The 23,070-nt window shown below is 38.8% G+C and overlaps 1 protein-coding gene across 2 annotated transcripts in view; it reads left to right on the top strand.

The window, feature by feature from the left end:
* Nucleotides 1–23,070, top strand: part of FGD6 (FYVE, RhoGEF and PH domain containing 6) — a 108,899-nt gene that overhangs the window by 74,836 nt on the left and 10,993 nt on the right. For both annotated transcript variants that reach the window (XM_082850163.1, XM_082850162.1), the window contains exons 9-17: nt 9,115–9,165; nt 12,312–12,370; nt 12,454–12,525; nt 13,242–13,310; nt 13,847–13,930; nt 14,764–14,843; nt 20,762–20,864; nt 21,347–21,493; nt 22,325–22,427. In XM_082850163.1, the coding sequence (XP_082706289.1) occupies nt 9,115–9,165; nt 12,312–12,370; nt 12,454–12,525; nt 13,242–13,310; nt 13,847–13,930; nt 14,764–14,843; nt 20,762–20,864; nt 21,347–21,493; nt 22,325–22,427 (768 nt within the window). The remainder of the gene's footprint in view (nt 1–9,114; nt 9,166–12,311; nt 12,371–12,453; nt 12,526–13,241; nt 13,311–13,846; nt 13,931–14,763; nt 14,844–20,761; nt 20,865–21,346; nt 21,494–22,324; nt 22,428–23,070) is intronic.

Raw genomic sequence — 23,070 nt, 5'->3', positions numbered from 1 at the left:
TCTTCATCTTCTACCATCCAGGGATGACTATCATATATCCTTTTAGGGTTGGTGTTTTTTTGTTAGGTGGGGTTTTTTTGTTTTTTATTGTCTTTTTTGTGTGTTATATGTATTATAAGTTTTTCAGTGAAAAGCCTTTTATTTGTGGAAAGCTACTACATTGGTGTTGAAACAAGGTGAATCAGTGGGGATCATAGTGGAGAAAATAAAATGAAAAATACAATTTAAAAATTCCTCTGAAGTATTTTTTCCATTTCTGTATTTGCAGAGGGGAAGAAAGGCTTTTGAACTTTGATTAAATTTGGATCAAGTAGTTTCTTTGATCTTGTTCAAAATATTTATAAGTGACTTTAACAACATATTATATTACTTTTCCTATAATCTTTGCCTTTAGTCTGGGATGGCATTAACTCCCTCTAGGTTTTAGAAATCCAGGATTTCCCATGTTGGTAGAAAATGGGATATTAAAAACATCTGTTCTGTTCTGAAGCTATAAATTTGAGTTATGAACAGGCTAATAAGCAGATTTGACAAAAGATCAGAATCAAATTAATGCATGACTTTTAAAAATCCCTTCCTGAAAATTGAAACTTTTGCTTCTGAAAATTCAAACTTCTGGTTAGCAAGTGTTTGTTTGAAAACCATAGGCTAAAATCATTCTAACACTTTCTCTAGAGCAGAACTTGATGAAAGGTGAGACTGTCCTGGACACCAGCCAAAGAATTTATTCTCTGAGGAACCCAAAGTCCCTGATATAAAGCAGCTCCGTCCATGTAAAATGGGAGGGTGATAATTAGCTCAGCTCTTGTTCTGTTGCAATTCATTTTTAATCATAGTTGTGAATAAGGTATTTTGAGAGATGATATGTAATAAATTATGTCCATGAAGTATTTTAATACTACAGAAAGACTTCAGGATATAAGAGGTAAGCACATTTTATCTGCTTGTTCTATTAAATTACAGCTTTTAAATGTAATCTCACTTTCTGTATAAAACAAGTGTTCTTAACCTTTTTAAGGTTAAGCCAGAATCCCTCTGGGAATGTGGTGAATCCTATGGCTCTTGTCTCGGAGTAATTTTTGAAGTTACAGAATAGAATTCGTAAGATTAAGAGGAAACCAATTGGCCTGAAATAAAGTTATTAAAATAATTTTGAAGAGTGACAGAGTAATACATGTGCTTCTTTAGGTAATACATTAAACAGGAAGAGGTGGTGTGGATCTAGTAACTGTCATGATTTTGAAGTACTGGTGAGAGTAAACAATATTTTGAGATGCCTGCAACAACCGTAATGTCATATAAAAAACATGCGATTTCTATGGTGATAAAGCCCTGGTGTCATTGATAATACTGTGATTTGTTGACTACATTCGTAATGGAAGGAAATTCTGTATTTCACTTAGAGATTAGTAGAAAGATTTTTTGGTTTTGCCTGTCCAAGTTTGTAGACCCTCTGAATTCTACCCATAGACATTACTGCAAAGCCATTCTTTTTCCAATTCTCAGTATAGATTTGACTCGGATTCCCTGCAAGTAACCGAATGCCTCTGTTGCTGGAACGGGCCTTGCCAAAGATCTAGCAAGCTGACTCTGTTGCCAAAGAGTTTCCCTCTTAGTATGTGTCAGAATCATGGGCTCACATCAGGAACTGTTCCAGGGAATTCCCTCGTGGTCCATTGTTTAGGACTCTGCCCTTCCACTGAAGGTGTACAGGTTTGATCCCTGGTAAGGGAACTAAGATCCCACAAGCTGCACGGCCATTTAAAAAAAAAAAAAAAAAAAAGGAACTGTTCCAGTTGGAGAAGACACTGAAATTCAGTCAAACTTCAGTTCACTTTGGTGTTTATATTTGCTTTATTCTTCACTTAGCAGTTCTTTGGGTAGTAAAATATACTTATCTCCCCAAACCTCAATAATTAGGGTAGTGGGGACCAAATTTGGATAAGAGGTTCCTTAAGTTAGACTTGCCTGCATCAAGGCCATTTCTGTACGTGTGAGATTCTCACTTGATAAACTGGCAGGCTTAAATGTATCCACAAAGAAAAGCAGTCTCAGTGAAGTCAAGATAATGGATGTTTACATTTGTTGACTTTCCTGTGGGTCTGACTCCCCTAAGGGCATTCTGTATATGCCAAGCCAACATGTCCCGCTAAAAAGGGACCAAAGGGAGATTCTGTCCATTGTAAGATCTGATACAAAATTTTGTCCTAGGACGAGCCTGGCATCAGGTTTGGTTTGTGAGTCCTTTGGGCATGCCACCTCTGGACCAGACTTATCAAAGTAAGACAGGCCAGGGCTGCCTCGTGTGGCTTTGCCCTGACAAGGGCTCCCGGCTGAGTTCTAAGTCCAGCCAGCGCTCCGCTTGCCATATTGTGTGTCCTGGTGAAGGGCTGCATCAGCCCAGGAGAAGTGGCCTTTTTAATTCACAGAAAGGCATTGCCAGCTTTCCAAGAACATGAATCTGTGAACCTGAGAGCCCGGAAAGGTCACTTTTCTAACTTAGGCATCTCTGGGCCACATTCTCAGAGGCCGGAACTGACCTAATATTTGAGAAGCAGAATTAGAGCAGAGACTGGAGCACTTTTTAATTAGACCCTCAGAGTATCATCTCAACTGCTTAGTAAAATATGGAGCAAGAAGTGGTAACCCTAAATGAGTGTCATTTAGTCCATCATAAATTAAGGAAACATTTGTTGAATATGCACCAGACCTTGTTCTAGGTGCTGGGGGATATAAGGATAATTAATTCAGGCTCCTGGTCCTCCTGAAGCCCATGGTTTAGCATTTGTGCTTAAAGGGATACTTGACACTATAGAACCATTAAGTTAGCTTTTAACTAGTTTGCTGGCACTCCATATTCTCATTAAGATTAACTTAGTTTGCAATTTTATCCATACATATCAAAATGATTTTGTGTATAGTAATAAATAGAGTACATCATTAAAGAATATTCTGAGAGGGAAACATCAGTCAATACGTATTTTAAAACATCAACAGTTAAAGACATGTAATACCATTGCAAAAACAGACCTATTGATTAAAAATAATAATTATTATTCTGCCATTGGAATAGGGAGGTAACTTGAAATAGACTGTTGTTTATAAGAATCTAGTGTTGACAAAGTAGGAAGTGCAAGACAATAGAAAGGATTATTTGGTGAATAACCTGTTAAAATATGAAAAACTGATTAAACTTCATACATTATTGGATACACTAAAAATAAAATCAAAACTAGATATAGGGCTTCCCTGGTGGCGCGGTGGTTGAGAGTCCGCCTGCCAAAGCAGGGGACATGGGTTTGTGCCCCGGTCCGGGAAGATCCCACATGCTGCGGAGCGGCTGGGCCCATGAGCCATGGCCGCTGGGCCTGCGCATCCGGAGCCTGTGCTCTGCAATGGGAGGGGACACGACAGTGAGAGGCCCTCGTACCGCAAAAAAAAAAAAAAAAAAAAAAAAAAACCAAAAACTAAACTAAATATAAATAGGCAGAGCACAGAGGATTTTTAGGGTAGTAAAAATACTCTGTATGATACCATAATGATGGATACATTTCATTGTATATATTTGTCCAAACTCATAGAATGTACACCAAAGTGAGCCGTAATGTAAACTGTGGGCTCTAGATGCTAATGATGTGTCGATGTAGGTTCATCAGTTGTAATAAATGCCCAACTCTGGTGGGTGATGTTGATACTGAGGGAGGCTGTGCATGTGTGTAAGCAGAAGGTATATGGAAAATCTTTGTACCTTTCCCTCAACTGCTCTAAACATAAAACTGCATAAAGTCTTAACTTAAAAATAAAAAATTACATATGAAGCATTAAACTATAGGAAAACCAGGGAAAAAATAAAATTGGTTATTTATTAAAACTCTCAGGGTAGGGAGAGGAGGAGAGATGATTTTCTAAGCCCCCCAAATTAAAGAAATTATAAAGGAAAATATTGATACCTTTCAATGCTTCTATATAATAAAAACATTATAAAGGTTTAAAATATAGTTGAAATAAAAAGAAACAGTACACCAGAAAACATATTTGTAGCAAATATGAAAAATACTATTTCACTAAGAATATTAAAACTTTTATAGATATCTGGACTAAAAATATGAACAAACAATTCACTCAGAAAAAGTATACATAAGTACACTGTGGCATGTTTAAGATCCTCTGAATCATAAATATCAATTAAAATAAGTTATCAGTCCCCCCTACTACATTAGCAATAAAAAACTACAATACACAAAACTGGCAATCATTTAGCGAAGCTGGTGTTTTCATATATAAATAATGATATTTTAAATTGGTATATCCTTTTAGGAAAGGTTTCTCATGATATATATAAAGTACTTAAAAAAAACAAAAACCTTTTCATTCCCATTGATATTCTGCCCCCTCCACATACACACCCAAAATATGAAGTATAGAAAAAGACAAATATATCAAGACATTGACCACTGTTGTAAATAAAATAATCACACAATTTATTATTCAAACCTAGTACCTTTAAAGAGTGCAAGGGGCAGTATTTATAGTAATACCTGGACAACAGGTATATGGCAGAATCATATGGGCAAATTAGAATGTATGGCCATCCAACTTATAACAGCCAAAACAAGATAACTAAAAAATGACTTAAGTCTAATAATAGAGTACCTAAGTCCCATATCATATATCCCTGGAGTGGCATGTTTGCTACTCCTATGTATTAAAAAAAATGTGCAGGTTAGAATACTTTAAATGTGCTATAAAATTCTATATGTTATTAAAATTAAGTAAAGTCAAACATTTATAAAAATAGAAGGAAATACTTCAAAATAAATAGTTGTTTTAGAGAGATGTTCATGGTATGCTTCATGATACTTTAGAATGAGAGTCATTAGTTTTTCAGTCTGGGTCAAGCCTACTTATTTTATGTATGGGGATACTGACAGCCAGAAATGCCACAGGACATGGTCACTCACATACATACCTCTGCTAGACATGGCTGGACAAAGAAAGTAAGAATCTGTCTTCTCACTTCCAACAAGGGCTCTTGAGCTCTTCGCCAAGCCACCTTCAAGATGGCAGCAGTGTGTCTTACAACCTGATGGTTGATCTTTATTTTGGTATTTAAAATAACCTCTACTCTGTTTCACAAGTCAGGATGATTTTAGGTGGCTTCTTTTAACATTTGAAATTTTGGCAAACAGGCTTTCATTGACTAGACTTATTATTCTCTGGATCTCATAATTCTGTATTTTGTTGCTGAGTTCATTACATATTTAGGGAGGAAAGAAGAAATCTAGATAACACAAAGCAAGACATGTCGTTAAATTCAAAACACTTGACTTTGAAACGTTACCCGGTCCTATATGCTAATTTCCTCTGTGCTCTGCCATCAACCGTTTCTGAGCACACAGTCCAGGAATCTTACTGGGTGCTGTTGAATTTAAAAGTCCCTGATTCCCACAGATGACTCATTTTTAGGAAATGGATACTGTACCTGTGAATCATTTTCTGCTGTAAGTTGATTATTCGTTGATTGGGCAATCACGGGATTGTTAAGACTTACTAGGAGCCCATGTATTGAAAACTTAGACCTCTAACAAGATATGGTATTTGTTGGGTCCTCATTCTTTCACTCTGGGTCTCATATATGAGGACAAAGTTAACTTGCATAGCTGTTGAGTCTGCACATGCTATGTTTCGGTTAGTTTTGTGCTGCTAATGTTGGATGATGGTGATGGGGACTGATTAACTTTTAATCAACGATGCCACCTGGTGGCCAGAAAGTACATTTTGTGGTGTCCAGGCATGCTGTACCAACCTTTTTTTCTTTGATATAAATAACCTCAGTAGCATTTGAGGCATTTTTATTACTGAAGTTTTGAAGAATCCTTGTTTGGTTTGGTGGAAACAGGAAAGTCATAGAATACTACAAGTCCAACATGGCAAATTGAGATGACTCCTCTGCTCTCCTTGATTTTTTTAATGAAGCTCCAGCAGGATGCTAGGACCTAAATGATATGTAGTAAACAATTCCAAATGACCAATGCAGGAGTGTCTGTCTGGTTTCCCTTCCTGCGTTTCACCTGGGTTATGACAGTCACTGGGGCAGCTGGTGATTTCATTGCTCATTCCATCTGACTCAGAGGGTGATCAGTCTCGTTCTTCTCATTCTGTAGTTAAGGCACTAGTGATTCTTAACTGAGGGGATCATGGTCTTGTCTTCCTAGAAAAGGTAAAAGGTAAAAGTTCTCAAAAGGAGTATGGACTGCAGTGAGATGCCCTGAAAATATGGATGAATACATGAGAAAGTTGAATTTCTAAAATTCAGTTTTGGAAAGGTGAATTTTGCAAGTTGAGTTTTAAGATTTTTTTTTTTAATTGGCAAGGAAAGTAAACCTTAACCCCATTTTCTCCTTGATTAATAACATGATTTTGCAACATTTTCATCCTGGGTTTTCTGCACAGCCAGTTTGTGTATTTCCACTTTGCTCCTAAAAGTTTAGGTTGGCGAGCAGCAGCTGAGCTTGAGTACAAGGAAAGAAAATGCGACTCAGAAGCTTATTGGGCTCAGCACAGTGATTCTGAGGTCAGGATTTCCTAATATGGACATCTTCCAGTGACCTCTTTTGGTTTAGAGAAATGTCTCAGCTTGCATGGATATGCTTCTGTATTAAAGAACAAGAACTGAAGACAAAATGGGAACTTGCTATGAATCTGATACTTAGGTAAATCTGCTTTCATTTCCACACTCTTCAGCTACCTGCAGCTTTAAGGAACATCCCTTTTGATTAGTGAAGTAGCCCAAGAAGAGTAAGTTTTTCTCCCTAACCCTGTCGCTGTCATGGAAAAGTTAAATATTTGGATTCATTAAACATGGCTTATATATGGAATGCATTCTGAGTGGGGTCAGAGTGAGATTGAGTTCATTTTTCATCTCCAGATGAGTCTAAGTATAGTGTATAATCAATGTATTTTGTTAATTTTTGTGGGTTTCTTATTTATTTGGTTGGAAGAATTGCTCTCCAACTTTTATGTTCAGATTACTTTCAGATCTAAATTGCTTGTGATGGTCTCTGGCAAGGTAGAACCTATGCCGTGGTGCACAGAAGCTTGACGTCGTCATACACGATATCTCGCTGTGGCTTGTTGCCAGGGCTGGTTATTTATAATGTGCATGTCTAGACTCACACACGTTCTTGGATCACTGTGTCAAAGATGTATAGTTTCAGCAGTTGGGTCTGTATGTTAGTCGTCTATTAAGTTTGAAAATCTGGCACTAACGTCCAAGTTCCCCTTTGTGCCTTTGAGCATGACTTAATAAATCCATGGGTTGAAATTATATCTGTTCCATAATATTGCTAAATGGAGATTGGATCTGATAAAAATGCATTCAGTCTTTTAATATGCCTTTCCTCTTTCCATTTCCCAGCTCCCATGGGCATTAGGATTGGTTTCAGCCTTTATTGCCTTTTACCTAAAATAAGACACAATCCTGTCAAAAAAAAATCATTTTTTAAAATTCATTAAGCATTTCTTGTCCCTTGCATGCAAAGTCTCTGGCTAAGTGCTATGAGAGATAGAAAGATGAATCAGATGTAGGCAGGCCCTGCCCACAGGAGCCTTGAGTCTAGTGAAAAAGAAAATGATAGAAGGCATACAGTAACTGCTGTGTAATGTGTTATTCAAAGGGAAAGAATATTTCTTTCAAATGGAAAGTTTGGTAAGAGAGGAGGAATTTGAGATGAGCCTTGAAGAATTATGAGTAGAATTTTTATACGCAGAGACAGAGAAAGGATTCAGAAGAAGGGAACATTAAAGACAAAAAGTATGGAGCCAGGGAACACATGGGAAGTGTTTAAGGAATTGTGCAGAATCAGACTTAAGAACAAAGGGCCTGTGTAAGGCAGTAGCAAGAGAGAAAAGCAGAAAAGTCAACAGGGACCGTGTAGCGGAGACTTGAAATTCCAGGAAATAGAATTTGTTTTAATCTGAGAGTTAATGGGAAGTCATCCAACATTTCTCAACAGAGAAGGAAGTATTACCTTGAAATCCTGTAACATTCCTTGGTTACAGGATTTATGAAATATAACCTATTGCCTTAAATTTTTTTTCGTATTACTAGAAGCACTATATACATGTTGCTTGTTTACAGACCATCTTTTTTTTTTTTTTTTTTTGTGGTACGCGGGCCTCTCACAGTTGTGGCCTCTCCCGTTGTGGAGCACAGGCTCTGGACGCGCAGGCTCAGCGGCCATGGCTCATGGCCCCAGCCGCTCCGCGGCATGTGGGATCCTCCCGGACTGGGGGCACGAACCGTGTCCCCTGCATTGGCAGGCGGACTCTCAACCACTGCGCCACCAGGGAAGCGCCCCAGACCATCTTCATCTAGACCAGGGTTTCTCAGCTGCAGCCCTATTGACGTTTTGATGCAGATAATTCTTTGTTGTAGGGCTGTCCTGTGCATTTGTAGGATGTTGAGCAGCGTCTCTGGCCTCTAACCACTAGATGCCAGTGGCATCCCCTTTCCCCCAGTTGTGATAATCAGAAATGTCTTCAGACATTTCTAAATTTCTCTAAATTTCTCCTGGGGGGCAAACCTGACCCCATTTGAGTACCACTGGTCTAGACAAATGTATTGCATTTTTCTGGTGTTCTGGGTATTGTTAGACTCTTAAGATTGCCAGATCTCAGAGTTCCTTAGACATTCAATCTATTGATGCTTGAAATTTGGTACTAAAACATGCATCTGATCTTGAGATTAAGGTACTTTGTGCGTGTTGGAGTTAAAGAGCTGAACTGGGCATCAGGAGACCTGGGTTCGGGTTCTGGTCCTAGCTCTGCCACAAAGAGGTTGTATTACTTGAGTGAGACCGTGTCCTCGGTAGCCTGATTCCTCATCTCTAAAATCACCAGTGCAACCTCTCAGGCTCTTTCTAGCTCTGATTTTGTGTCCTGCTTTCAAATTGACCCCAGGGCTTTATTCTTTCATTTTTAGAAAGGTAGCACAAACAGAATGAACATGTATATTAACCAATAAGGCTGACTAGAGTATTGAATAAGAAAGACAAATGTTTTTTCCTTAGTGCTTAATTGTACTAAATACCATAACTTTTTTTCCTTTTCTAGACTATTTAAAAAATCTCTTAGAAGACGCTGGAGATTACAGAGACACTCAAGGTAAACAATTTTTGTGGTCTCATGTGTTATAGAAGTTTTTATATTATGTTCATTTGAACCTGGAAAGTAAAAACGTAACAAAACCCGTATACAAAACTGTGTTTTATTCTTAAGAAGCCTTTTTAAACTCTGTTTTAGGCAAATTAAAATAGAACTAGATAAAGTGGTGCTGGATGCAAGTGAAATTATAGGGGCAAAAGATGCCCATGGTCAGGCAGCCATTGGAGCCAGCCTCCCGAGAGAGTGGTCCCAGCATAGTCTGTTGTCAGGGAGCTTCATCCTCCTGGGCTCAGTCTGTCTGTGCTGGGGTGCATTCACCTTCTCTAGATGTCCACTGCTTTCAAAAACAGAGATTGAACCAGTTGATCTGCAAGGTTCTTTCAAGCTTTAAAATCATGAGTCCGTGAAGTGACCAAACAACACAAATTAGAGATAAGGTCTAAAATAGTCCATTATTCTGGGACTGTTTAATGATGGGCATTAGCCTTACCATCCTTCCACCCCCTCACCCCAGTAGTACTTAAGGGAAACAGTCCATTACAATACAAGGGACTCATTGATATTCATGGGATAATCCGCTGTGTGTGTCTGTGTCTGTGTGCATGTGTGTCTGCTGTCTCTCTCTCTCTCTCTCTCTCTCTCTCTCTCTCTCTCTCACACACACACACACACACACACACACACACACACACACACACACACACGAGGATTTAGTTCTGTTTAGGAGAGTAGTGTTTCTTTTAAATGTCATAGGTATATCCCTGGTTCTAATCTACAGAAACACATTAGACAAATCCATCTCCACGCCATTCATTTTATGAATTTTGATCACATTCTTGTGCATCCTTTACATTATCAGATTACAAAGCTGAAAGGTTTTTAACCCATTTTTGTACAGATTCTTATTCATTCTATTAATCATTTTACTTCTTCTGTAACATCTTTTATTCGCAAGTGTTATGCTTTTAAAGGTGCTTTTTTAAAGGAAAAGTTTGGAGTGGGGGACATGACATGCTTCTTGTCTCTGGTAAACGTATAATTTAGTTGAAGAAGAAAGTCTGTGATAGGGACTTCCCTGGGGGTGCAGTGGTTCTGACTCACACTCCCAATGCAGGGGGCCTGGGTTCGATCCCTGGCTGGGGAGCTGCATCCCGCATGCATGCTGCAGCTAAGAGTTCGCATGCTGCAACTTGGGAGCCCACGTGCCGCAACTAAGACCCGGCATAACAAAATAAATAAAGAAATATTAAAAAAAGAAAGAGAAGAGTCTATGATACCCTCAGATAAAGAACAAAGCAGATAGCTTTAAAGTAAGGATGCACTTAGCAGTATAGAATCATTTGGAAGACGGAGGAAAGTGTGAGGATTGAAGAGGCAGAGCTTTGCTTAGAGGGAAGTAGAACCAGAGATGAGTTGATGAGAGATGGTGGACGAGAGGAAGAGTGGGCATTCCAGGTCAGAGTCTGTCTCATGAAGATAAATATCTTAGACAGATTTTAGCAGATCGGGCCTCAAGAAAACATCTGTCCCAGGGCTTCTGCCTTCAAGGAAAGTGAGTTACTAGCTCCATTTTGCAGGACAAACAAATACAGGGCCAGAAATTAAGGAGCTTGTTTAAAGAAAATTACACACTTCAGCAAAGACATGGCTTAGGATAAGCAGTGAACAGTGATGTGCACTGTATGGCCAGAGGCAATGCAGTAAAGTGATGAGATTGCCCAAAGGTGAGGGAAAATGAGACTAATATACCTTTGGAAGATAAGCAGAAGAGTTAAAGGAACAGAGTCACCAGGACCTCTTAAAGGGATGATATGAGGAAAGTAGAATTGCAGAATGGATGGGGGAGGTCAGAGCTTGGAGGCCAGGTGACCAAATAGCAGCAGCTTTATTACTTCATCCATTCATTAAATTTTAAAGCTTTTATCCCTGTCCGCTGGAGGTTCAAGCAGGCCAGAAAGCAGGGAATGTGTCCAGGATCACCTCTTGAATATCTGCCATGATGAGTGCCAGATACAGTAAATTCTGATATGTGGTTTGAGTCTCTATAAGGAAATACAGCTTTCCTTTAATAATGGTGATAATAATACATTTAAAGACTATAGAAACCTCCAGGGTTGGTACCAGAAAGAGTATCCCTTGGTAGGTATAGTAGCTGGACCAAAACACCTCAAACCCTTTCTGGAAATTGATTTTTTTTTTTTAATAGTCCTTTTAGTGATGATTACTGTCATTGCCACACCAGCCTCAGAAGGGCATGCTTCCTTCTTTAACACTCTTACCAGTTTTTCTCAATTGTAGGGCTTCTGTCATACCAGATAACCGTCTTTGTGTGGATTTCTAATTAGCATTGCAGGATGTTTAACATCCCTGGCTCCTACCCATTAAAGGCCAGTGGACCTTCCCAGTCATTGTGACAACCGAAAATTATCTTATACATGTCCAAGTGTCCCTAGGGGAACACTATTGTCTTGAATTGAGAACAACTGTAGCCCAAAAGGAGACAAAGTACAGACTTTTTCCTTTATATCTAGTTATGAAGATGACAAGACTGAAGCATTCAGAAACATTTAATAAAGGCAAGAGGTTAATAAAAAGAATAAAACACAGGTGAAGCTAAATAACCCAACTCACAAAATAATGTATGTGATTTCCTAAGGTCTAGTATGCTTCCTTGTGGCATTTCTTCCCTCTTGGGATCAGACTAAGAGAAGGCAGCTAAGCCCTGACCCTCTTAAATAGCTGGTCCTCATAATTCTGGTTTCCTATCCCAGGATCCTTCTCTCCCAAGGCAGTTTATCCTGGAATGGTCCTCAGCTTCCAGGTAAAAACTTATTCATCCTTGTAAACTTCAACAGAATAATCAACTCTCAGCACAAAACAACCCTGATGTTCATACTATTGATACGCATGGTCTGTGATGTATCTTTAGAGTCTTTCGTTGGCTCATTGTTTCATAAGTACTGTTTTTCCTTGGTTTTGTTCTCATCGAACCGCATCGCCTATATTTCTGCCCACTCACAGTTAACTGATCTCCTGCAGTGGTCCGTGGCTGTGTACTAGCCGTCTTGTTGTCTGGAGTTGCTCAGTGTTGCAATTCATTGGTAATGATAGTGATTGAATGGCCCTTCTGTTCCTACATATTTTAGATGCCCTTGCCGTTGTTATAGAGGTAGCCAACCACGCCAATGACACCATGAAGCAAGGAGTAAGTATCTTCATTTCAACGGCTGCTGTACTGTTGAACCTGGGAGCCCGTGCCTTCATATGCTGTGCATTCTCTTTCTGTAGGACAACTTTCAGAAACTTATGCAAATTCAGTACAGCTTAAATGGACACCATGAAATAGTTCAGCCTGGACGGGTAAGTGTTTTAGACTGCATTTTGCAAACTTAATACAATGGATTTAGGCAACGTTTGTAGCTATTTTCATTTGAGTTATGAAAATAGGTTATTTGTTATTGTTACTCTTCAGTGACCCAATCTGGATCAACTAAGTTCATTCTATCCTTTCAAAACATTCATGATTTAAGTCATTGTGACACGAAGTCCAATTCAATTAGGAGAACGGCAAGGGACCCCACAGAGTATCTGATCAAATAGGATCATTTTATTGTGTAATACTAGCTGACCTCACACAGCTTTAAAGAGAATTTCAATTAAAATCTTTAATGTAAGAGAAGATTATGAGGGGAGGGAGAAAATTGGTATTTTGATGTTCTTCATAGAGCACAAAAGTGACTGAGGGAATGAATTCAGGGAAATTACAAAGTGCAATTGTCAGGATGTTGGCTATGCCTCAAGATCAAGTACATACTCAGTCAATTACCTTTCAAACCATATGGTACCCCTGGGCTCAGTATTGGAGTTATGAAACTCTGCTGGCTTATCCAATTCCTAAATGACTTACAGGGTTTAAAAAGAAGCCATGGCTGTAAAAAGTAACAAGGAAACTATGTCTGCCCAGCCTCCACACAAAATAATTCTGGGGAACGAAGGTCGAAAAGGAAATTACATGTATATGTATATTGTAGTTGTGTTGGGAGGGTACTAAATGGATGTTTGTTTGGATGAATCAGGTTTTTCTCAAAGAAGGAATTCTGATGAAGCTATCTCGGAAAGTCATGCAGCCCCGAATGTTTTTCCTGGTAAGTGGCCACGTGTGTTTCTGTTGAGCCCGAGGCAGGGATAATTGCTTAATGAAAGGAGACGGTTGTTCAGGACAGATAAGATTGGCACATTCAGACAGCAGTTTTAGTAGGATCTTTGACTGGCTGGATTGCTTGTTTGCATGTCAAGTATAGGAAACAAAGTCTTGTATGATACATAACTAGAAATTCACTTCCTTTTTGAATTTAGTTTATTTCACCTCTGATTTGGAAAAATTGATTCAATCAGTGATTTGTTTTGGCAGATTATAATGCCTTAGGTGGGATTTAGAATTCAGAAAACTTTAAATCTGTTACAGAACTTGGAAAGAAAGCACATTTTCTAGAAGTTGCCTTCTAGTAATATTCTAATAGAACATTCTAGGTGGTTCTGGTTTTATAAGCAGAATATAAGTATTATATTCAGAGTTTTAAACAAAGAGGTAATATTGTTCCTTTATTCCTGTATCTTACCAATATCTTTGTAGCTGAAATTTGTTGCTTTACTTTGTCCTATGAAATGTTTCTACTTTCAGTTTAATGATGCTCTGTTGTATACAACACCGGTGCAGTCCGGGATGTACAAACTGAACAACATGCTCTCGTTGGCAGGAATGAAGGTCTGTGCATCTGTTAGAAGATATATATATATATATATATATATATTTTTTTTTTTTTTTTGCAGAAGATATTTTTTTACCCAAATGTATTTAGAGAAAAAGCCCTAAGATAATCATCTTCTCATATCCCTATCTCTTCTCTCTCCATGTGTTACTGTTCATTTATTCATTTTTGTAGTTATTTGTTCCCTCATACATTAATTGAGTCATAAGATATTGAGAACTACTATACTGAGAACTACTATAAACAAAATGTGTTATCGGTTTAGTGAAAAATATAAAGATGAATTGAAGCATGATTCTTTTGTCTCCACCTCTACTCCAATCCCTCCAGGAGTTTAGCAACTAGTTGGGAAGCTAATACGCTGCATATCAATACCTATAAAATAGATAGTAATACATATCACTATAAAGGCACAGTTAAAGTTTGTGGGAGCTCAGAAAATAAAGAACGTGCAGCTTTTGGTGGGACATGGTAGAGGGATTGGTGGTAGTTAGGAAGAGGGAGACTTGAGGAAGTCTTTTTGGAGGAAGAGCCAAGAGCCTTACAGAATTGGTCACATTTGGCCTCGCTGAGATGTAGGGAAAGGCATTCTAGGTACAGGGAATAGTGTGAGCAAAGGCCTGAAGGTGAGGAAGTTGGGCCTTCATGTATGTGGGTATTTAAATTCATCTGGAGCACAGAGCAGATGAGGGAGAGTGATGGTAGATCAAGCTGGATATAAAGGCTGGGGGTGGCTGTCAGCAGTGGGGGCATTGGGCAATTTTAGCTATGCTTCAGCAGTGAGGTTTTCAATTGGATGAGTCTGCTCAATCATTTTGTTTTCTTCCAGGTCAGAAAACCCACCCAAGAGGCATATCAGAATGAGCTAAAGATTGAAAGTGTAGAACGTTCCTTCATACTCTCAGCCAGGTAAATTTTAAAAATGTATAGGTGAACATTTGTCAGTATTGCGGAGTCAAACATTTTCCAGCAGTTTGCACATTTAGGTTAACTAGTAAACTTATTTTTTTTCCTTTCTTTTCTCCCCTAATACCATGCAGTTTACTCTTGATTTACCATGTAGGTGGGATGTCTAAGAGCTGATGCAATAGTGTGCTAGAAGTACAAAGACTAAAATGTTCCTCTGAATGGAATAATAATGATGAAAAGTGCTTTGCTGATCATTTTTTTAAAGTGGTTATTTCAAGTCATTTTACAGTGATACGTAATGTTTTTAAAAACATCTATTGCTTTATAGTTTACTAGGAAGTTTTCGTGAAGCATTCAGAGGTCATAACAAATCTACTGAGGTAGGTGTCATAAAAAGGAGGAAGACTAAGTTACAGAAAAATTGAGTTGCTTTCTTAAGGATGCATAGCTGGCAAAGTCAGGATACAGGTAGAAACTTTCTCCTTTTAAATCTGTTGTTATTATGACATACCACATTGCCTCAAATCAGAACCTACAGTGACATATGTGTAAGTCAAAATATATTACCATAATGTAAATCAAGTACTGAGGAAACCTGGGGCTGTGTGACTCATACACGCATATTATTCAGTTTTGGCTGAGTGGTAGAAGTGCATGTGTGGGAGGATTTGACTGGTGAAGGGAGAGCCGCCAACAGCCACAGCTTGCTCCATTGCTGAATCTGCATAACAAGTCTGGGCGGCTCTCAGATCTCACCTTTGACATAATAAAAATAGAGCAAACATTGATGTAGCGCTTACTTTGTGCCAGGGACTACTATCCTAAGCACTTTCTGTGTATTAATTCATCAAATCTTCACAATAACCTTTTAAGGTAAGTTACTACTATTATACCCATTTCATGGTGAAAAAAGCCAACCAGCTGTTAAGTAGCAGAGCAGTGGAGCTGAAATTTGAATCTGACACTAAAATTCATGCTTTTAACCATTCTGATATTGCCTATGTCTGTGGTTGTCAAGGACTCAGACCAAATGTGCTAACTTCCCAAATCAGACCGCAAGAGCATCTCCCTGGGTCGTGTCACTCTTCTGAAATGGAATGGCCACTGCTGCCTGACACCAAATCTCAGGATGACAGGAGAAGACAAATTCCTGTATTCAGGGTTTGTCAAGTGCTTCCATGCTACCAGCAAAAGCAAGCAGAGTTCCGTCAAGGGAGGGGGCACCTGAAGCATCCTCCAGATCAGTATTTAGAAGGTGAAAGTAGGGGAATTCCCTGGCGGCCCAGTGGTTAGGACTCTGCACTTCCACTGTAGAGGGCATGGGTTTGATCCCTGGTCATGGAATGAGGATCCCATACGTCCAAAAAAAAAGTAAATGCTTGATCACCTGGAACTATACCCTTTTCTTTCTTTCTTGAGTTTGAACAAAAGTGCAAAGAACATCAAGTCCCTGTACATCAGGCTCCTGGCAAATACTTAAGCCTGGTTCTTAAAATCAAGAGTTATTTTCAAAGATCCGAAGAGGACATGCCTATAGGGAAGTTAAGTTTTCAGTTGCACTTAAGTTTTCTAACTAAAATAGGCTTTTATAAAAACAAAATTCTGTTTATTAAAAATTAAACAATTCAGGAAATGATGGTTGATCTTTCTTTCTTTGGTTGCCTATCAGGTAAATATCTGGATGTCGAGTGTTTTTTCAGATGGGCCTCCTAGACCTTAGTAAGATCATTGGATTTTTAAGTATGATGGGAAACCATCCAAAGGTTTTAAGCTAAGAATTGGTGTGACCTCATTTTTATTTTTAAAAGCACACACTGTCTGCCTTGTAGAAGTAGACCACCAGAGACTAGAGTAGAAGTTGGAAGACCAGGTAGGAGGTTGTAGATGGTGATGTCTGGGCTATAGCTGTAAGAAATGGTTCAATCAGGTAGAGCCAATCAGAATGGAGTGAATGTGGGGTATGCAGGAGAATGATAGAACTGGAAAGTTGTTGATAAAAGAAAAGTAAATTTCCACAGGAGGGTTAAGGTGGCATGCAAGAAAGGGAACAAACACATACTAAATGCCACCCATATGCCAGGCTCTCCTTCTGACTTCCCCCAACCACACTGAGGTACTGTGTAACAGGTAAAAAAGGGATGGAGGCCTCTTGTGATCTTGCTCCTATCTGCCTCACCAGCCTGATCTCCGTTCACTCTCCATGTCACCAACCCCACCAAAGCGTGGCATGTTCCATCAGCATGGATCTGCTAATGATTCTCCATGCATGCCAACCTGCTTCACATCCTTCTTCCTTGCACAGGTGGCTGCCTCCACCTAGAATGCATCCCTTTGTTCAAGAAGTAATATGGAGCGTCTACCCTGGGCCAGGCATTTTGCTAGCATCAGGATACAGTGGACAATGAAAAGGGCCTTTCCTTCCCTGAGCTTACCGTCCATTAGGAAAGACATACACTTAGCACGTATTACCACCGTCAATTATCAGGGAGATTAAGTAGTATACAGGGAAACTACCAGGTGCTATGAGGCTGTAAAACAAGGGATCTTAAATTAGATTTGGTGGAAAAAGGGCAGTTAGGGGTAGCTTCCCTAAAGTCCTGTGTCTGTTGAGTTAAGAAGGATAAGTAGGTGTTGGATAGCTAGGCAGAGAGAAAAGGAGGAGGCTCCTGGCCATTAGGAACAGTGTGTACAAAGGCCCTGAGGTGGAAAGGGACATGGTGTATTCAAAGAACTAAAAGGCCAGTGTGTCATGAACATAGCAAATGAGAGGGAGAGTGACCCAAGATAAACCTGGAGGGCCAGGGAGAAAGATTATGCAGAACCGTCTTGTGGATTTTGGTCTTTAGCCTAAGAGCCACAGGAAACCACTGAAAGGTTTCTACAAGGGAATGATGTGATCGTTTTGGCATTTTTTAAAAGAATATCTGGTTGCTCTGTGGAGGATGGTTTGGGAGGGGAACTGAAGGAGACGAGTAATGGGACAGAGAGAGGCAGAAGGAGTGAGTCTCCAGCCTGTACAGCGTATTGGATTGCTGTGATAAGGAAAACTGGGAAAGGTGCAGCTTTAGGAGAAAAATCAGGAATTTAGGTTCAGATGTGCATATTGAATGTGTGGTGCCTATAAATCATCAGAATGGGGTCATCAAGGAGGCAGTTGATGTCAGGAGCTGGATGTCAGAAGGAAGACTGGACTAGAGGCATATCCTGAGGAGTCATCAGCCTCGAGATGATGACCAAAGCTAGGAGACTGGCTGAGGGTGCACAGGGAGACCACAGAGTTCCCTGTCAAACACCTGTAGTTGTTCCAATAGCACCTTAGTCATCACCTCTGCAAAGCCTTCCCTGCTACCCAAATAAGGTAATTAACTACTTCTATGTTACTTATCTATCTTACATTTATTATATCATACGGTAATTTTTACCTGACTTTATGTCTCACGTCAATTAGATGTGAGCCCTTGCAAGTGAAGTGTACTTTGTGTGCCCAGTTCATGGTGTAGTACCTGGCCCACAGAAGGCTCCCAGTAAATGTTACTCAAATAAACTGAAGTGATGTGGCCTTTGGACCTCAGAGTTGCATCCCACAGTTAACACAAGAAGTAAATAGTGTGGCAAGGTCCAACACACCAGAAATCTCTGCTGTTGGAGAGTTTTTCCCTTAGAAATTATTTCCATTCATTGGGGAAATGGTGCTTGTTTAATGCAAATTTGCTATCTGGTAATGTCCACATTCCATAAAGAAAAGAATACTTGGCTTAACTGTGTTTTTCTGTGAGGAAGATGCTGATTCTTCTACTAGCCATGTCACAAAGGCAGAGCTAGAACGTCTCCACTCGATGCTGTAGGCAAGTGTGTGTGGTCTATGAGAAATGTGTTATCAGCTGATAAACATTGTTTTGGCAGAACCCCACACAAGAGAGAGCCAGGAATGATTAAATGAAAGAACAGCATATGTGACATGATTTGCACAGTCGAGTCACATTCCACGTGCTCCCAGGGCTCCAGAAAAATCAGACGGCAATCCTCAAATTAGCCATCTGCCTCTTGACTTTCTGTTACTTTTTCCAGTGAAAAGTTGGGGAAGGAGAGAGGGCAGGGGAGACAGTAATATTTTATGAATGTTTACTTGGAACCTGAGCCTGTGTTCTCATAGCGTAGTCCTTCAGAGAACAGGAACAGAGGCCAGAGGTGACATGGTGGTGAAGGGTTGCATCCTTAGCCACACTTGGATCTGATACCAAGTCACCATTTAGTACAGAGCCTGTTATCTAAAGCAAATTATCTAACAGTTCAAATCCTCACATGGCTTTTCTGTAAATGGTGATGGTGTGTGACATTGGGATTGGGGGAATGGGGTGTAAGATCCAATGTATATTCCATGGGGTACCTCGGAGGATGAGAAGTGATGATATTTGCAAAGAAAGCATTCAGCATAGTTGGCTGATACATAGTAAATGTTAAATCAGCGGCAGCTAGTTGGGGCAGCGATGATAGAATAGTAGAGGTAACTGAGTCAGGTTTTGTTTGGTTTAGAGAGAGAGGGGCTGTTCTATTTTATTTTGGTTTTGGTTTATAATGAAACTTTGAGAAATATACTAGTTTTAAAATTTTATTTGTAAACTGGATATCTTCCTTTTAACATCCATATGAGTGCATTTTCTAAAAGGCACTGAAGCCATTTAGTAGGAAGATACATTTCTGAGAATGATTATTGTGGGGAAGGTGAGTGGTTTTTAAAGTTAGCTCCTTGACCTGCTCTGGATTCATCAAAATAGGCCTATTTGTATCATTTTTTGTGATGGAATTTTTCATTTTAGAGTCATTATTTAAAAGTTAAAATATACTTAAAATTAGAGTGAATAATACAATGAAACTGCATATTCAGTCACCCAGACTCAAAAATTACCAAGATTCTGCCACAAATTTTCCTGTTTTCTGAAGTACTTCAAAACAAATTGCAAATATCCAGTCATTTTACTCCTACCTACTTTAGTATATGCTTCTCTTAAAAAAAGGAAAGTGCACATTTTCTTATACAATCACATTCCCATTATTATGATGGGTTTTATCATGATAGAGATTTAAATTTATTATTAAATTCTGTCTCTCTACAAACACACACACATACACACACAATACCTAAAACGTGCCTCTCCCTCTTGAATATGCAAAACAAAATGGGCGATACCAGTGATGATTCTGAGTTACCATAGAATTTTTTTTTAGAGGGAGGTGTGGTTGCAAAAACAGAGAACAAGAATGTGTTTTTCTGAGCAGGCTTTCCCCCTATTTCGCCCATTTCCATCTACATTCGAGTCGCATAGCTCCTGATGAACTGAGGGTTAAGAACAGAAAATGTGATGGGCCGAATAGTTAGAGGAACCCTAACAACCACTGAAGGCTATTTCCCTTATTAACCACTCCTTCAACATCTATTTATGATACCAAAAATATGTTTCCTTTACTCCAGTGCCCTTTCTAGAATATTTAGTAACCTAAAAATATTTAGTATTCTGTGCTGTAAATTTGGATTTGAAACTTGATTTCTTGGAATATTTTTAAATTCTAGGATTATATCTCAGGAAACTCCTTGGTTATATAAATAATCATAACTATTAATTGCATGAATAGCCCTTAAACCAAACAAAAATACCTCCAAATTTAGGAGACTTCAAAAGCCATTCAGTAGAAAGCGGTATTTTTGGAAAGAAAAAAAGCATTGTGTTTGCTAAAATGCCGTGTGTTCTCTAATGCCTGCTCTGATTATTTGTGCACGTAAACCTCAGAATTGTTGCCTGTGACTAGCATTGTTGGAGGGTGGTGGAATCTGTTGCCATGGCAGAAGGAAAAGACGTAAGAAAAAGGCAAAGAATAAAAGCTGACATCTGGTTGATAGAACTTTCTTTTGCCCCCAACAGTTCTGCCCCAGAAAGGGATGAATGGCTAGAAGCAATTTCCAGGTCAATAGAAGAGTATGCCAAGAAAAGAATCACATTCTGTCCCAGTAGGAGTCTTGATGAGGTATTGTCTTTTCCTTCTTGTTTTTGCAGTGCATTTCAAATAGTTTTTACCTTAAAGAAACTTTTCCCAGGGGTTTAGAAAAGCAACTTGTGTTTCACAGAAGGATTGGAGGTGTGTGCGTAATTTCAGAGCTAAATATTCATTCTGTTAATGTCTAACTACAAGTCTATGATAGCATATAGTGCATTCATATTTTTTCTAGTTATAAAACCTCATTGTAGAAAATACAATATAGTTTAAGGAAGAAACTAATTGGCTGTTATTGCACTACCTCAGGCATCTTTTAAAGTTAATTTTGCACTAGAGGATTGTTGGAATGCAGCTAATCTTAATATCCTAATAACATGAAAAATATGATAGCTCATATTTCATCCACATCCTTAATGATACCATCAGCGTTGTGAACTGCCAGTCCAAATAAAAAGGCTTGATGCTGTAGCAGGCAGTGTGCATAGAGATAATCAGAAGTCGTTCTTCCACAGGCCGACTCAGAAAATAAAGACGAAGTTAGTCCTCTTGGATCCAAGGCTCCCATCTGGATTCCTGATACTAGAGCTACGATGTGTATGATCTGCACAAGTGAATTTACTCTGACCTGGAGACGACATCACTGTCGGGCCTGTGGAAAGGTTAGAGAGGATCACACTCACCTCCCTTGTGATTTTCAATAGCTCTAAGCTGTACATAACGAAGAAGCATGTTTCTCCTTGTAAACCATTGGGGGTCGGGGGAGACACTGAATCGTAGGTGGTATCTCCTCTACATATTTAGGCACAAGGCAATCTTATTAGGGAACTTAGCTCTTCCTAGCCCAAGATTACTTCAGAATGTCAATAATAGATCATGTTCATTTTTTAAAAAACTAATAAATTCAAATTAAATAGATGCTCACATTTACAGATAATTATTGAAACTGCATTTATCTAAATACTAAGTTCTTAGGAGGAAACTTTCAGTGTTGAAGTTATCACTAGTGATGTTTCTGAGTCTTCGTGATGTTATTAGTAAAATGAGCATTGTAACAATGACATCAGAGAGTTACTATAAAGATTTAATGGGTCTTATTTAGACAGCATTTAATCTGGGCCAGACACTGGGAAGAGGCACAGCAGAGGTATTCATAGTTGCAGCAGTGACGATGACAATGACGATGATGACGAAGATGATAAATACAGCTAACACAGGAATTACTACGCACCGGGCACTGTTCTAAACATTTTGCACATGTTAACTCCTTTAGTATATTATTATCTGTAGTAAGCACTCAGTAATAATCTGTGGCCTCTTCAAGTGTGGTATTGTGTGTGAGTTCCCTACATGCCTGAGCTCCACTGAATTTTTATTCAGAGTCAGTGACTATGAAAAGGTTTTGAAAACTAGACAGAACTATAAATTGTAACATAACTGATGGTTTAGATACAAAGGTTATTCTAAATGAAATAATTCCAATGTGTTTTCAGATTGTATGCCAAGCTTGTTCATCAAATAAATATGGATTAGATTACCTGAAAAATCAACCAGCAAGAGTATGTGAACATTGTTTCCAAGAACTGCAGAAATTAGGTAATATATAAGTAAAGATTTAATTGAAAATTCCATTATTCCCCAGATACTTTCAGACAGCCTTCTGAAAGAATCATCTTAGGCACATTAGCAATATGATTGGTGATACTTCTCTCAAAATATTAAGTATCTTGCTTTCTTAACTTAGTGAAGCTTTCTTAACTCATATTTTGTGGTAATTCCAAGAAAGGTTGGACTGAAACTTATTTTTACTCTGAAAACGGTTTTGCTGAGGATCCTGATTGTAGAAATGTAATCACAGGATAAAATGCTTGGAGTAGTTACAGGGGAACTTTAACTTCCAAATAATTTTCAAGTTTCTAGTTTCACAACTGTGTGCTCATTACAAATCATTTTTATCGTATTAGTAAAGTAATTCTCTATGGAAACATACTAGGTGGCACTTTGTTAGCCTTATTCTAATCACTTGGACTGATGTAGTGAGGTTTTATTTTACATCCAAATGTGCGGCTTTTCGCCAACTACAAAATGATAAATCAAATCTGCCTGTTCGTTATTTGCAAGTATCCATCCCTACAGTTAAGGTGCATGCAGTTCAGGTCTATATTTTGGGACGAGATCCTGAAACTTAAAGGATCTAAATTTTTAAAAGATTATCCTTCATGTTGATGAAGAATAGCTT

This window comes from Leucopleurus acutus (assembly GCF_964270905.1).
Source record: "Leucopleurus acutus genome assembly, chromosome: 11".
In the NCBI taxonomy this organism is placed as follows: Eukaryota; Metazoa; Chordata; class Mammalia; order Artiodactyla; family Delphinidae; genus Leucopleurus; species Leucopleurus acutus.
The sequence above is the reverse complement of the archived record's forward strand: the minus strand, read 5'-3'. Positions and strand labels throughout refer to the sequence as shown.